Source organism: Chrysemys picta, chromosome 6 (assembly GCF_011386835.1).
Source record: "Chrysemys picta bellii isolate R12L10 chromosome 6, ASM1138683v2, whole genome shotgun sequence".
Lineage (NCBI taxonomy): Eukaryota > Metazoa > Chordata > Testudines > Emydidae > Chrysemys > Chrysemys picta.
In genome coordinates this window covers 94974723-94989263 of record NC_088796.1, presented here as the reverse complement: position 1 = coordinate 94989263, position 14541 = coordinate 94974723, and the positions used below count along the sequence as shown (strand labels likewise).

Here is a 14541-nt window from a genome sequence, read left to right as displayed (position 1 = left end):
CCAAAACCAAACAACATTTAGATTGATGTTACTTCCAGAAGCTATCTTGTTTGTAGCTCTCCAGAAGAGAAAACTCAACTGTTTTTGAAGACAAATACAAACAAGGCTACTGGCCCAAGTAAAAGTTTTGTTTAAAAAGCTACAATTTGTATTTGTCCATATTGGGGGGGGGGGGGGGGGGGGGGGGGGGGGAAGGGGAGAGAGAGAGGGTAGAGATTGTGGTGTGTGAGTAAAGGTTTTTGGTTTAGGAATCCACTTCACCCTGCTGAAATAGAGTTTAAGGGGAAATCTTAATATACATAATACTATAACATCTAGTTACATAGTGTATGCTATTTTATATTTAATAACCACCACAAGAAAAAAAACTGATACAAGGCTACACACACACACCACACTAGTTGAGAGTCTGGTGACATCAGATACCCTTCTGCCTCACTCACACAGTTACCATTTCAATAGAACCACTTCAAAGCTATCCAACTGTAACTTTATCTTCAAGTTAACTGTGCAATGTATTAACCTAACATATATCACAACTTTTGAAAACTTCAACAAAAGTGGATTTGACCAAACGTAACTCATTTGGAAAGAAATAAATTGACAGCTAAAATTTCCTGATGTGGTACATTGGATATAGCAAAGTGCAAAAGATCCAGGTTTCTAGGGGCCCTCCCATTAAGACAGCCAGTCCGAGGTAAAAATGAGTTTTTCTTTGAAGGAATAGATGGCTAGACCAGATCTAAGAAAATATTACATATATTTGAAGGTAAGTTTCTAAAAAAAGAAGCCCAGCTCTTCATTGTCAGTTCTCTGCAGGTTTCCCTCTCAGATTCAACCACTCTGTTTTCAAAAATACAGTCTCACAGACCAGTAGCTCCAAAAGGCTCTATGGAATTCACTACTGATCCATTTGCTCAACTTGTCGTCGCCGCTTACGGAATGCCTTTAAGTTCCATTTGGTTGGTTCTAGCATAAAAGGTCCATTGTAGACAAACAACACTGTCATTTTTTCAGCATAGGTGAGATTCTGCAGGAGCTGTGAAAAAATGAAAAAAAAAAAGTCTCACTAAGCAACACCTCTTATACCAAGCATCACTTTTGTATTAGTTAAAATAGATTAACATTTCCCCCAAAAAACTTTTGCATGGTGCTTTTACCATTGTTTGCCATTGACCACATATGCCTGTCTCCCAGTGCCTGGACAATCTGGGATAAGGAAATGAAAGGGTAGAAATAACAAACACCATCACCATTTTTCCGCTCTAAGCCCACATCTACACCACAACGACTACAGTGGCAAAGCTAAAGCCCCATAGCTACTCCAGTATAACCCTCTAGCGTAGATGCAGCCTAAATCAACGGAAGGGGTTTTCCATTGCTGTAGGAACATCATCTCCCCAAGTGACGGTAGCCAGGTCGACAGAAGCATTATTCCGTCAACACAGCTGCATCTACACCAAGGGTTAGGCCATCATAGCTACATGGCTCATTTTTTCAGACCTCTGAGCATCGCAGTTATGTCATTCAAAGTTTTAAGTGTAGACCAAGCTTAAGTTATGCCGGACACTCAAGTTTAGGTGACCAATGAATAAAAGTTGTTTTTTGGTAGATCCCTTGACTGCCATATAATCAGATAATTGGTTCACACCAGCTAACATCTAAATAAATTAAGTTTGGGGATGTAGGAGAATGTTACCTTAATACATTAACTGGTGATCAAGCAATTTACCCTATAATCTCTTCTAATTTCCTGTAGTAAACAGTGTAGGTACTTGCTGAGACTGCATTAGAGAAGGCAACCCCATTGGTCCTTTCAAACCAAACCTCCCAATTCTGCCAAAGTACTACAGATAAACAAAACTTGTAAATAACATTCCTTCTTGGGGCTGTTGTTTGGGTCAGAACAAATATAAACCATTCAGCTGGCTGCCACAGGCACAGACAGTACGTCCCCTAGTCAGTTAGTTCTCCGCAGCCCTCCTTCCAGAGAGTGCAGCACAATTCCCTTTCAGGCTCGGTAAGCCATCAGCCTTGTGCTCAGGCTTGAATAGTCTTTCCTCCCTAGGTGCAGGGTTGTCTGCAGCCCTCCTTCCTAGGACTGCAGCACTGGCCTTCCTAAGCTCTCCTTAAGCCTGTTAAGGAAAGTTGTGTCACCTTTATCTTTCTCCTTCATTTGGGCTACATGCTTGCCTTTTAATCCTTATCCCTGTCTCTTGAGGGTCCCCCGGTTCCCAGCAGTGTGTACTTCAGCTTGTTTGTATAATCAATCGTTCCAGGGAACCACAAGTCCCAGAATGCCTGTTCTTAAAGAGGCTGAGCCTGGAACAGAGTTGGTTGAGCCCAGGCCACAACTATCCTTAAAGGGGACAAACTGCCCTGTTATAGTATTTTTATTTCATCCATGTCATAGTCTCAATTGAACAAACCAGAAGACATTTACATAGCACCTATATCAATGCTATTTATTCTTTCATCAAAGAAGTCGAGAGCGTCTCTCTCACATACACACACACACACAAATCTTTTTGTTTAGTTTTCAGTTACCCACCTTTGGTGTAATAAAGAAATACTGAGAAGTGCTCTCTTTACAAGCAGTCTTCACAACCATTTCAAAAACTCTCCTCTCATTGACGGGGTCCATTCCCTTTAAAAAAAAAAAAAAGAAATCATATATACTTTTACAGTCCCTGTGGTCACTCTATGAACTCCTGTGGAACAAGTCTTGTTTCACGCACTAGCGACCTTACCTGATTTATTTCATCCACAACCCTGAAAGGACATCTGTTGAGTTCCTGCAGAGCCATCAAGTACAGCATAGTCGAAACACTTCTCTCACCTCCACTCTGATGGTGAGGAGTCAGTTCATGCAGTTGGGTATTACTACGAAATTTAACTCTAATTCGAATCCCATATTTGTCGTACTCCTCCTGTGAGAGTAGGCAGGAAATGTTAAGACATCTACAGCTTCCTATAGCGTATCCTATTTGACAATGTAGCAAAAGTGAAAGGAAACCATTTTATGTATGTCCTACTTTAGGAGAATGAAGTATTCAGGATCAGTTATATATAAACTCTTTCATTCTGTTTTAAACTATGGTTTATCTCTTAGCATTGATCTATTCTTTTTATACATAGAACTTTTCTCTAACCTATTCCCCAGCTAACCGATTTGATGTGTAATTTTAAAAAGGGCAAGTTACTAGAATTTTTGTTCTTATAAATACTTACACACACACACACACACACACACACACACACGTTAGTAAATTATTGTATAGCAAATAAAACATTGGCAGCAAGGTGCTTTATAAATAAAATCATAATTAAATACAAAAGTTAGTGTTTCATGAGAGGTTCTGTTGTAATAATTAGTCCTAGAAATTTACCCTAATTGTGAGCTCAACTGGAAAAAGTGAGTGAAAGTTTATAAAATGTCACAAAAACCTGTAACAATAAACGTTGATGGGAAAAGGTGCAAAAAGGAGATAGTAGAATTGAATTAATTTAAACAAAAAGGCCTACTGATTTAACTCAAGGACTGAGTTAAGATTATACCTGGTAAACATTCAAGTGTGGAACTGAAAATCAATTGACCAAAATTGTTGTGTCGGAAATTAACCTAATAAGTGAACAAAATAACGAAGGATGGGCTATTCTGCCCATCACTTCCTTCTGGGGTTCTTGAAAAGAAAAGAGAGTTTGGGGAGAAAATTAGCTGAAGAAGCTGCCTGCCAACAACTGCTGCAGCGAGCCTTACCATCCTCCATGGCTGCCACCCTCACCATTTCTTGGGATCCGCTGTAACATTGCTGAGCTTTTGTCACCCTAATCCCGAGAGATGTCCTGACTAGACTGGGCCAGAGAGAAGGACCCACATGAAATCACCTCCACCAGCTTTGGCTAAATCCCAACCACCACCTGTGATGTGAGACTTTGTTGCCCCTCCCCATGTGTCCCTTTCCCTTCTCCTTCCCCATCTTATTTCATCTCTTCTCTACCCCTTTCATTTTGCCTTCTGCTTAAGAAGAGTCTGGCTTAGCTACCCCAAACCGTATATTTTGCAATGCTCCTGTCAGCCAGAGACCAAAAAGGCAGTCAAAAGCAATGACCTAAACAGCCCCAAGTTTGCCAGGTCTCAGAGCAGCTAATAAGACCAAATATGTTTTTCCAGCAGTGAGAGTCAACACCAGAAACAGAAGCTGCATTTTCTATTTTTGCTGATCTTTTCTTTCCCCTCTGGTGTGTGTGTCTTCTTTTGTGAGGTTGCTGTATATACCAAACCCCAAACCTTGTTTTAAACTGTTTAATGTTGGGAAGTTTCAGGATCATGTCAACACCTTTGACTCTTTGGGCCCATGTATTCCATTGGAATTAATACAACAGTTCTTAACTTACCCACAGAGAAGACCCTATTTATTGTACCTGACTGATCACATCAAGCCACAATCATTAGTCAATGGTTTTGATATACTGCATTGATACACTGTGATCTGCAAATCTGGGCTGGTGATTTCTGTTCATCTAAATGGATTTTAGGATAAGATGGACTTGAAGCTGTTCATTTAGGTGCTATTAAAAAAATAATTCTACTTCATACTTTTTTTAATGTCCGCTTGTCCAAGAGTCAGTGTACTCAATTAACACAACTCTGTGTTTCTCATTCTTCATTTCTCTGTCAAGAGCCATGATCTTTTTTCAGAAGATTCTATTAATATCATAATTGGTTTTAAGTGATTATAAGTTTAAAAGCAATTTTTAAAAGTCATTATGCCTCCTCCTCTTTTTTTGAGTCTTTTTTTAGAACCGTACCAGCCAAATGTAAACATGGATTTCATATTTGTGCATACTCATTTCTGTTCCTCAGCTTTTTTATTGTTGTAGCAGACAAAAGATACCTGTTAATTGTGTATTATACCATGCTGACTTTTGCATAAAAAGAAGTTCTGTAAAAAAATTTAAATGAATGGAAAACTTCTTAAGGATAATTTCCTTTCTGTTAGCAGTGTCTCCCACAGTTCTGGAATCAGGACTGCTCTCTTCTCTGTGCAGCTCAGAGGCGGATCAAGCGTTATGGCACTGCACAGTTTGGCCACACCCCTTCTGCTCCTGCTTGCTTCCAGATTAGTTATTCCTAAACTGTAAAACTTGCATATCATTAAAAAATGTTCCAGAGATAATGAAATAACTATGTACATTAGACCAAGAGGAAGATCATATGGTAATGATTCTACTTTATATCTGACCGTTGACTCATGAGTAAGGCTGAGAGTTTGTCACGGATTCTGTGACTTTCCGTGACCTCTGCAGTGGCCGGTGTGCCTGGCTCGGGGGCTGCCTGAGCAGCTCAGGCAACCCCATGGCCAGTCACACTGGCCACTGCCGGGGCAGTCTGGGGCCACCGCGTTCCCCCCTCAGCCCCCACTCCCCAGCAGCGGGAGTTTGGCTGTAGGAAGGGGCAGAGGCACAGGATGGGGTGAAGCGGGCTCTGGGCGGCGCATTCCCCCTCCCTCAGCTCTTAGGTGGAGGCATGGCCAGGCAGCTCTGCGCTTTGCTTCCATTTGCATGCACCACCCCTGCAACTCCCATTGGCCACGGTTCCTGGAGCTGAGGAAGGGGGAATGTTGCTGCTTCCAGGAAGGTGTGGAGCCATGTAGGGAGCCTGCCAGCTCCCCCCCAGCACCCGCAGCACTCCCAGGCCACCTCCCCCCCCAAAGATTTAGTCAGGGATATATAGTAGAAATCATGGATAGGTCATGGGCCGTGAATTTTTGTTTACTGCCCGTGACTTGTCCATGACTTTTACTAAAAATACCCGTGACTAAAAACAGCCTTACTCATGAGCCGTCCAGGGTGGGTAGAATTGTGGAAGATGCTGCTAGCAGAAAGGTTTCAGAGTAGCAGCCGTGTTAGTCTGTATCCGCAAAAAGAAGAACAGGAGGACTTGTGGCACCTTAGAGACTAACAAATTTATTAGAGCATAAGCTTTCGTGGACTACAGCCCACTTCTTCTTATGCATCCGAAGAAGTGGGCTGTAGTCCACGAAAGCTTATGCTCTAATAAATTTGTTAGTCTCTAAGGTGCCACAAGTCCTCCTGTTCTTCTTTCTGCTAGCAGAAAGGAAATTATTGGTAAGAAATTTTCCATTCTGCAGCCCTCATTCCACCCAGGAGGTTGCTAACAATGTTGTGGAGTGTGCCTTGATCCATTTTGGGACAGGAATCTCTGATGATCTGTAGGTTTCCACAATACGGAGTCTAATCCACCTAGTGATGGAGGACTTGGAAGTTCTGAGTCCCTTGCATGTCAGGTGGAAAGACACAAATAGGGAGCCCTATCTCCTCATGGATTCTCTATACTTGAGATAGATTTTTCAATGCTCTTCTGACATCTAAGGTGTGCCACGCTGTTTCAGTTGGGTGCTGTGGTTTTGGACAGAATGAAGGAAGCACAACCTTTTTGGAGGCCTGAAAGGAGGAATTTACTTTAGGTAGAAAGGATTCAGGTGTCCTGAACACCACCTTGTCCTTATAGAAAAGGCAGTAAGGCTCCTTGTCTGGCAGACATGACAGCTACTAAGAAACAAGTCTTAATGGATAAATAAAATTCTGAAACTGAAGTCAGAGGCTCAGAAGAATGACTTGTCAGGGCCATCAAAACTTCCCATTTTGGGAAGAGTGGCCTGACCACTGGTCTGGCTAATTGGCTTGCTTAAGGGAAGCTGTCTGTCTGTGAATTGCTGCTAGGGATCCCAAGGATCCTGTGAACAGCATGCTATTAAAGGCAGACAGCTGATGCTCAATGGTACTGTCCTGAAGGCCTCTGTCTATACCTTCTTGAAGAAAGTCAAGTATTGCTGGAATTCTTGGATTTCTGGGCTCTGTACTGTGCTCTTGGCACCAGTTGTTGAATCTGGACCAGACAAAGTAGTACGCTTTTAGTGTTGATACTCTCCTAGATGAAAGTAATATCTTAATGACTCTGGTGGACATACCAAGATGTTCTAGTGCTTTCTTCTCAATAGCCAAGTTTGTGAGAGGACATCCAGCCTCCACAGAAGCTGGAGTGGGGGCTTCAATTTCTGCTCCATCAGGTCTGAGAACCAAGGTCTCCTTGGCCAGTGAGGAATTATCAGTATTACCACTGCCTGTTCTTGTTTTATTTTCTGGAGCACCTTTCCCAGTAGTGGAAAGTGTGGAAATGCATAAAGAAGGGCCTGTGGCCAACTGTGCAATAAGGCATCTGTCCATGAATCTGGGGTCTGCTTCCCTTGTGAAGTATTCTGGCCTCATTGTGTTCATACGATTCACGAACAGTTTGGTTGAAGGGAGGCCAAATGTGTTGACCCTGCGCCCGCTGAGCCAGTCTGCCTTTTGGTTCAGGTGCCCTTTAATGTGGCTCACTCAGAGAGGAAAGAAGAACTGTTCCGCCTATCTCATTATATCCATTACGTGCACATACTGGATTCTCCTTCTCCACCTCATCAAATTCAAGATTATTGTCCTTTCCTTCAAAGCTCTACATAATTCTGCCCTTCTGTACTTATTTGGCCTTGTCCTTTTTGTCACCTCTTGTCTCTTCTGCTTCTCCAGTTACTCCACTATCCTCAAATTCTCCCCCAGTCATCTCTGCACTTTCTTCCATTTTGCGCAGAACACTCTTTCAGTGCTGATCCACAAAGCCACTACTTTCTCGGCTTTTGATTCTCTTCTAAAGACATACTTCTGATACCGGAATCCTTGTTTCCCCTTGCTTTTTTAAATGCATGACCGTAGTTGTATTGTCTGAAACATAATGTGAGTCCCCATTAGGGTGGGCTGGAACCTTCACAAAGCTAGCTTGACCACTCTCAGCTCTAGGAAGTTTAGGCTTGAGTCTTTTCCTCCGGACTCCAGAGTCCTCAGTCTGTTTGGGTCTCCAAGTGAGATCCCCAAACCTCCAAGCTGGCGTGGCTGTAAGGACTGAAGGATCTGGAAGGCAGATGAGCATGCCTTTGTGGACATTGTTGTGGGCTGCTGACCACTGTAAGGAGTGGAATACCTGTGTTGGAACCGTACTTAATCTTTCATGTGTTCTGGAGTGTGGTCCCATACTTGTAGTATGAAGGCTTGAAGACTTCTGATGCATGCTTGTGCCCATGGAGTGATCCCTATGCAGGACACCAGGAGTCCTAGCAGTTGCAGGCACAGTGCTATGGTAAGCCTCCTGCAGTGCTTAAGCAAGAAAATCAACTCCTGGATTTTCGGAAACCTTTCTAATGATGGGTAGATCTTCAATACCAAGGTGTCTATTTCCGCCCCCAGGTGGGTTATTCTGGTGGATGAACCAGAGAACTCTTCTTGGTATTGATGATGAAGCTGTGCACCTGGAGGAGAGTCAACATCCTAAGCATGACCCTGTGCACTGCCGACTGCAACAGAGCTCTGATCAGGTCGTCATCCAGGAAGGGGTACAGGAGAGTTCCCTGCGACCTGAATCTGGCTATTCTCACCATCATCATATTTGTAAAAACTCTGGAACCGACGAAAGGACAAATGGGTGTGGTCAGTATTGAGGTTTCGTGCTGCAGAAGTCTGTGGTGGCACGGTCTGATGGGGATATAGAAATATGCGTTCACTAGATCTACTTAAGTGAAGCCGCCTCCCTGGCACAGGGATGACACCATAGAGGCCACAGTCCATCTGAAGCTCTATTTTCTTCACCCACTTGTTGAACCTTTTGAGGTTGAGAACAGTTCTGATACCCTCCCATGCACTTCTGTACAACAAAGAAGATGATTTGCTAGGTTCTATTCCTTTCTTTTGAGGGAAGCACTCTCTTTCACTGCCATATGCAGATGAGATATTTCGCTCTGGATCAGATTGCGTTTTATGTGGCTGTTGGAACTGCGTGATTGGATGAAAAATGGATGGGGTGGTGCCCACAGCTCTAGGGAGTATCCCTGACTCACTATTCCCCTGACCTACTTATCTGTGGTCAATGAAAACTATCTTCTAGGAAATGGGAAATCCTGTCCCCTTGCTTCAGTTCCTGATGGAGGACTATGCAATTTTTGTCAAAGTAAATCTGGCGGGAGGGAGGCTGAAGTCCCTCTGGACTTTCCCTTCAGACTTCAATTACACTGTTTTCCCTTAGGGAAACTATTATTCCTTTGCTGATGACTCTGAGAATGAGGAGCAGACAGAGGTAATCCTTTTGAAGACCAGTCTATATTCTCTCCTGAGGGCACTTAGTGGGAAAGGGAGGGACTATTAGGATTTTGCTGCATTGTCAGCCACCACCTTTTCCAGCTTTTATAAAAAAAAAAAAAAAAAAAAAAAAAAAAAGGGGGGGGGGGGGAAGTCTATAAACTTTGCCAAGCACTGGATCTGCTTAGAGTGTGAATCCACCTTTCAGGGTCAAAGCCACAGGTGGTGCCTGACTACTAAGCTGGAAGCCATAGCTTGGACTGAGAACCTCATTGCATCCATTGAAGCATCAGCTACAAATGCTGTTGCTAGGGTGACTTTCTTAAAAGTGGACCAAAGTCAGGGTGAACTCCATCCTTAAGGGCTTTGAGATCTTCCAGCCAGGAAAGAGATGTTCTTGCAAAGTGCCAGAGATGCTTGGAGGGTGGCAGAAGAGGCTTCAAAGCCCTTTTGAGAGTGGCCTCCATCTTCTTATCCATGATTTCTTTAGGGTAGAACTTTCCTTCTGATGGAATAACCAAATCCCTGGCAACGGATGCTCCAGTGGTGTCAACCTTCTGTATCTCTGCAATATAGCCCTTTGGTTCTTGAATTATATATATATATATATATATATATATATATATATAATATAGGCTATATGATATAAAGGCTATAAGTTATAAGCTGCTTTTGTTAATATGCTTGTCCTTATTAGGCTTGTTCCAAGCATACCTAATCACTGGCTGAAGGAGAAATGAAGAGGTATTACAGCCTCAAGGGAGGATTTTGAGGGGAAAAGTTTATTCTGAGGTACTCACAGGAGCCTTAGCAGGTTTCATAGCCAGGCAGCTTGCCTTCCTCAGTGTAGGAGGAGGAAGAAGAGAAGTCAGAGGACTCATATCTTCTGGATTTTTTTGTCCTTTTTCTTTTTAGCTTCTTTAGAATTTTTTAAACCTTTCTTAGCATTCTTTGGGAAAGTGAAAGCTCTGCTGCAGCTTTATTAAGGCCTTTTGCAACTTGCCTTCCTTAGGGCCTACTGCCCTCTCAAGAGGTCTGTCTCAGAATCCTCCCCCACTGGGTCTCATTCCAAGTGGGAGGGGGGAACTTGCTGTCCAAAACCCTCTTGGTTGGCACACGAGAAAGGGAGGCTGATGAGAAGTGCTGTTTCTTTCCCCATGGCACTAAGTACCCTCTTTAAAACTTGCAGGGTTGCAAGTCCTGCCCAAGCCTCCCCTCTTTGTTCTGCCAGAAGTCCCATGTGATGTACCCCTCAAGCTGAGTGGTCAGGAGGGTCCTCCCTGCTTTTGGAGTCTCTCCCTGTTCTGCACTGGGGTTCCTGGTCCATTTTTTCCCCATTGGAGTCCTGGCTGCCTGGGTGGGTAGGGGACCCCACCTGCCTGTTCAACTCATAGCCCTGGGACCTAATGAAGATAGGTATGGAAGGCTGGGTGCAGGTTGGGCACATCTTGCTATCTGCCAAGTCTGGGAAGGCTGCCTTACATACAGAACACTGCTTAGATTTGAATTGGTACTTTCTTGGCTGCTCTGTTATGCCTATAAGGGGCAAAAGAGCTGGCCAAAGGACACTGCTGCGGAGTCTCAGGGAGGGTTAAGCCGCCAAAGGTTTAACTGACCCTGGGGAGAGGAGAAAAACCGAGGAAGGAGAACACTGCACCCCACTGCCCAAAAAACTGGGCAGAAGAGTTAAAATAGAAGGAGTAAGGGGAGGAGCAAATGAAACCGCTACTGTCTGCTGCCACAGAGGCAGAGGATCTGGCAACAAGCGATTGCAGAGAAGGCATAGCCAGACCACGTGGTGTCAAAATGCTGATCAGGTTCCATGAACTGCAGAGAGGAAAGCAGCCCAGACGTCAAGAATTCTGGGAGATGCTGGGCTGCAGAACTATTCATGTAAAATAGAAATTTTCCAGATAGGACTTCTCCTCTAAAGATTCATACCCTTGAAGTTTCATCAAAGAGCCTTCAACTTTTTACTTATTTATTTATTTTAACCACTCTTAAAACTGAGAATTTGAGTAGTTTACAGTAGTTTTATAAAGCAACTGTAAGTTGCGTGGACTGTAATGTACAGTTTAGTTCAACATCACACAGTGAATATTTCATACAAGAGGTCTGTGTAACAAATGTTTCTTAAAATAATAATCTAAAATGGATTCTCTTAATGAAAGCATATTTTATTCATTTTTATTTTACTCCACTCAATGCCCCTCTCCAAGGCATTTCAGATATTTATTTTCCCCACCAGCAACCAAGACTAAGAGATCAGAGGGATAGCCGTGTCTGGATCTGTAAAAAGCGACAAAGGGTCCGGTGGCACTTTTTAGACTAACAGATGTATTGGAGCATAAGCTTTCGTGGGTGAATACCCACTTCGTCAGACTAAGAGATACTTCTCAAATACCACTGAAAGCATAACAGTTCACCACAAATGACTGAATGTGGAACAAACCTGACTGATGCTGCACCAAAATATAGAAACAACTGCCAAATATAGACTGAAATGGATAGACCTAAACAGTAACCAACAACAGAGCCAATCTGTACTACTGTGAGGGGTAGAATCAGCTCTTGACTAGCAATTAAGCTGCAGCATCATCCTGAAATATAGAATAACTAAGTCAATGCAATTTTTTAATGCTAAATAGCAAACAACCATGAGCTGTTAACTAACTACTAGAACTAGAATAGGACCAGGAAGGTTGGGCGAGGAAGAGCCAAGGTTTCCGTTTCCATCTACTGCAGTGATCAAAAAGGAACTTGGGGTAAGATCAGGGCCATGGTTCCTTGTATCCCCCTTGGTTCTTGTGATGAAGCATGTGGGTGGCTCCAACAATCATTGCTCTTTCCAGAAGGTTCTGCTTTGACAGAGAGGGTACATACACATCCAGAAAGTTGGGATCTAGAAAGGTTTAGACATCCTTAAGAAGAATGTGATAGACAAACTAATCTTTGAAATAAGTGCATTACTCCGCTCCATCTGGCTTTGGAAACTTCTGATAAGACTGACTGTTATACAGCTGGTGGTCCTGCTTTCTTTGGTTGAGACATAGATTAGTTAGTTCTGGTATTTAAAGAGAAGTTAGATTTTCATGTAAAAAGATCAAGAGGACTTAAAATTAATGCCTGGAGGTGACCCCCCCTCTTTCCTCATAACCCAGAACAAAATTACAAATCATTTTGAGATATTTAAGCACAAAAAAATTAAAATGTAGACGTTATTATTCATAGATATGGAAATGTAATCATACCTCATTTTCTGTATGAAGATCAACTTCACCAGCACACTGCATAGAACTAAAAAAATTACTGAACTTTTCATTAATTTGTTCAACCAGCTGTTTCAAAGGTGTTAGCCACCTTTCTTTAACCTAAAAATAAAGAGACTAATGTAAAACAACCTCTGAAAGAATTTACAGTTGAAGCTATAATTAACAAAATACCAAATTTAACTATTACAGTGAAATTTACATTAAACATTGCCCACAGATCACCATACCTACCTTCATAGATCAAGTAACCACCCAAAACAGACCAAGAAAACTGTTATATACAGCCAGGCACACAGAATATGCTCTGAAGAGAAAGTCTGGGATATACACCTTTACACATTCAAAACTTTCACCAAACAGACACTCCACCAGAGAAGTAGATCGCATCACTTGGACCACCCAAATAATCCAAGAGATCCTGCTTCAATACAGAAATAAAACCCACTCCAAATGCACACCTCTAGTTGTTACCTACCACCCCATATTGGAACCCAGACAAGGTATCATTGCACAACTACAACTCATACTTGATGGCATGGGCGGTGTGGAGCCCCATTTCAAGGAGGCTAGACCCTGGCTCCGCCCCTCGAATCCCCCTCTCACCCCCGAGCTGGAGACCCCCTCTCTCCCCGCGACCAGAGCGCCCCGAGCCTCCCTTACCACCCCCCCTCCTGGGGCCTGAGCCCCAAAACCTACTCCCCCCTCTGCGGCCAGAGGAGCCCCAGGCCAGCCAGAGCCCTGAGCGCCTCCCCAAACCTGCTCGGAGGAGTCCCAGGGCAGCCGGAACCCCCTGCACCCACGCCTCCCCTCTGCAGACCCCAAGCCGCCCCACAAAAATTAAAAAGCTCTTTTCTTCTCTCTTCTGGAAGGAAGAAGAGGTTTTGCTATGCCCAATGCAGGTTCCGGGGTGGCGGAGGAGGCGGTATGTGTGACTCAGACAGCATCCCGCGTTCATCAGTAATCTCCCTAGAGTCCAGGGTAAGTATTAATAAACCCAGGAGCACATACTGTCTCCTCAGTCACCCCGGAACCTGCATGGGGCATAATAAAAAGCAAAAATTTCACCCGCTAAACCTGCAACCGGGGTCCCGAAGTAGCGGCTGCGCTAGGGGAGGCAGAGCCTCCCCTGGCATATTATACCTGCTGCCCTTGCTCAATGGGGACCCCATCCTAAAATAAATCTTTCCTGAACCCCCTCTTCTGGCCTTCAAACAACCCCCACAACCTCTCCGAGCTCATCATCAAAAGCAATCTCCCCACAGATCAGGCCACACCAACTCAAAGCAGCACCTTGCCAGAACAGATGCAAAACTTGCAGACACATCTGCACTGCTACAATGATCAACACCCCCTAGAAAACATCTTTCAAGAACCATGGGTCCTACACATGTGGAAAACCTCATCCAGTACACTAAATGCCCCAACAGCAACTATTTGGGTGAAACCAGACAATCACTATGCTCTTTAATGAACTAACACAGGCAAATGATAAAAGATAAAAACACCCTATCACCTGTGGGTGAACACTTTTCACAAAGCAATCACTCTGTATCTCACCTATCAGTCATCATCAAAGGAAACCTGCATAACACTTTGAAAAGATGAGCCTGGGACCTTAAATTCATAAAACTTTGCCAGATACTAAAAATCATGGAATGAACTGACAGGGCCGGCTTTAGGCCGATTCAGCCGATTCGGCTGAATTGGGCCCCGCGCTAAGAGGGCCCCACGCCGCAGCTCTCCACCCCGCCCCCAGCTCACTTCCCCCTCCTCCCCTCCCCTGAATGCTCCGCTCCCTGCTCCTCCCCTTCCCCTGCTTCGGGGAAGTCTGAAAAGAAGCAGGCGCGGGCAGGCAGCACCAGGTAAGCTGGGGTGGCGGGGGCGAGAGGACTCCGGGGAGGCGCAGCCCAGTCCAGCCCTCTGGCCCTGGTTCTGGCCGAGCGCGCCGGCGCCAGCGGCGCGGGGCCGGCCCCCGTGGCGCGGCACGGCTCGGGTCCAGACCCCTGGCCCAGCCCCGTTGGCTCGGCTCCGGCTGACCCTGGCCGGAGCGGGTCTCAATTCATGGGGGCGGGGCTTGCCG

At 44.3% G+C, this 14541-nt stretch overlaps 1 protein-coding gene across 1 annotated transcript in view; it reads right to left on the bottom strand.

Annotated features, from left to right (window-relative positions):
- Positions 1-259: 259 nt before the first annotated feature.
- The window catches only part of SMC5 (structural maintenance of chromosomes 5), a 79207-nt gene continuing 64925 nt past the window's right edge, over positions 260-14541 (bottom strand). Inside the window, 4 exon segments of the mRNA XM_005297775.4 lie at positions 260-1039; positions 2552-2647; positions 2751-2930; positions 12441-12560. Coding sequence (XP_005297832.3) covers positions 902-1039; positions 2552-2647; positions 2751-2930; positions 12441-12560 — 534 coding nt within the window. The 3' untranslated portion in view covers positions 260-901.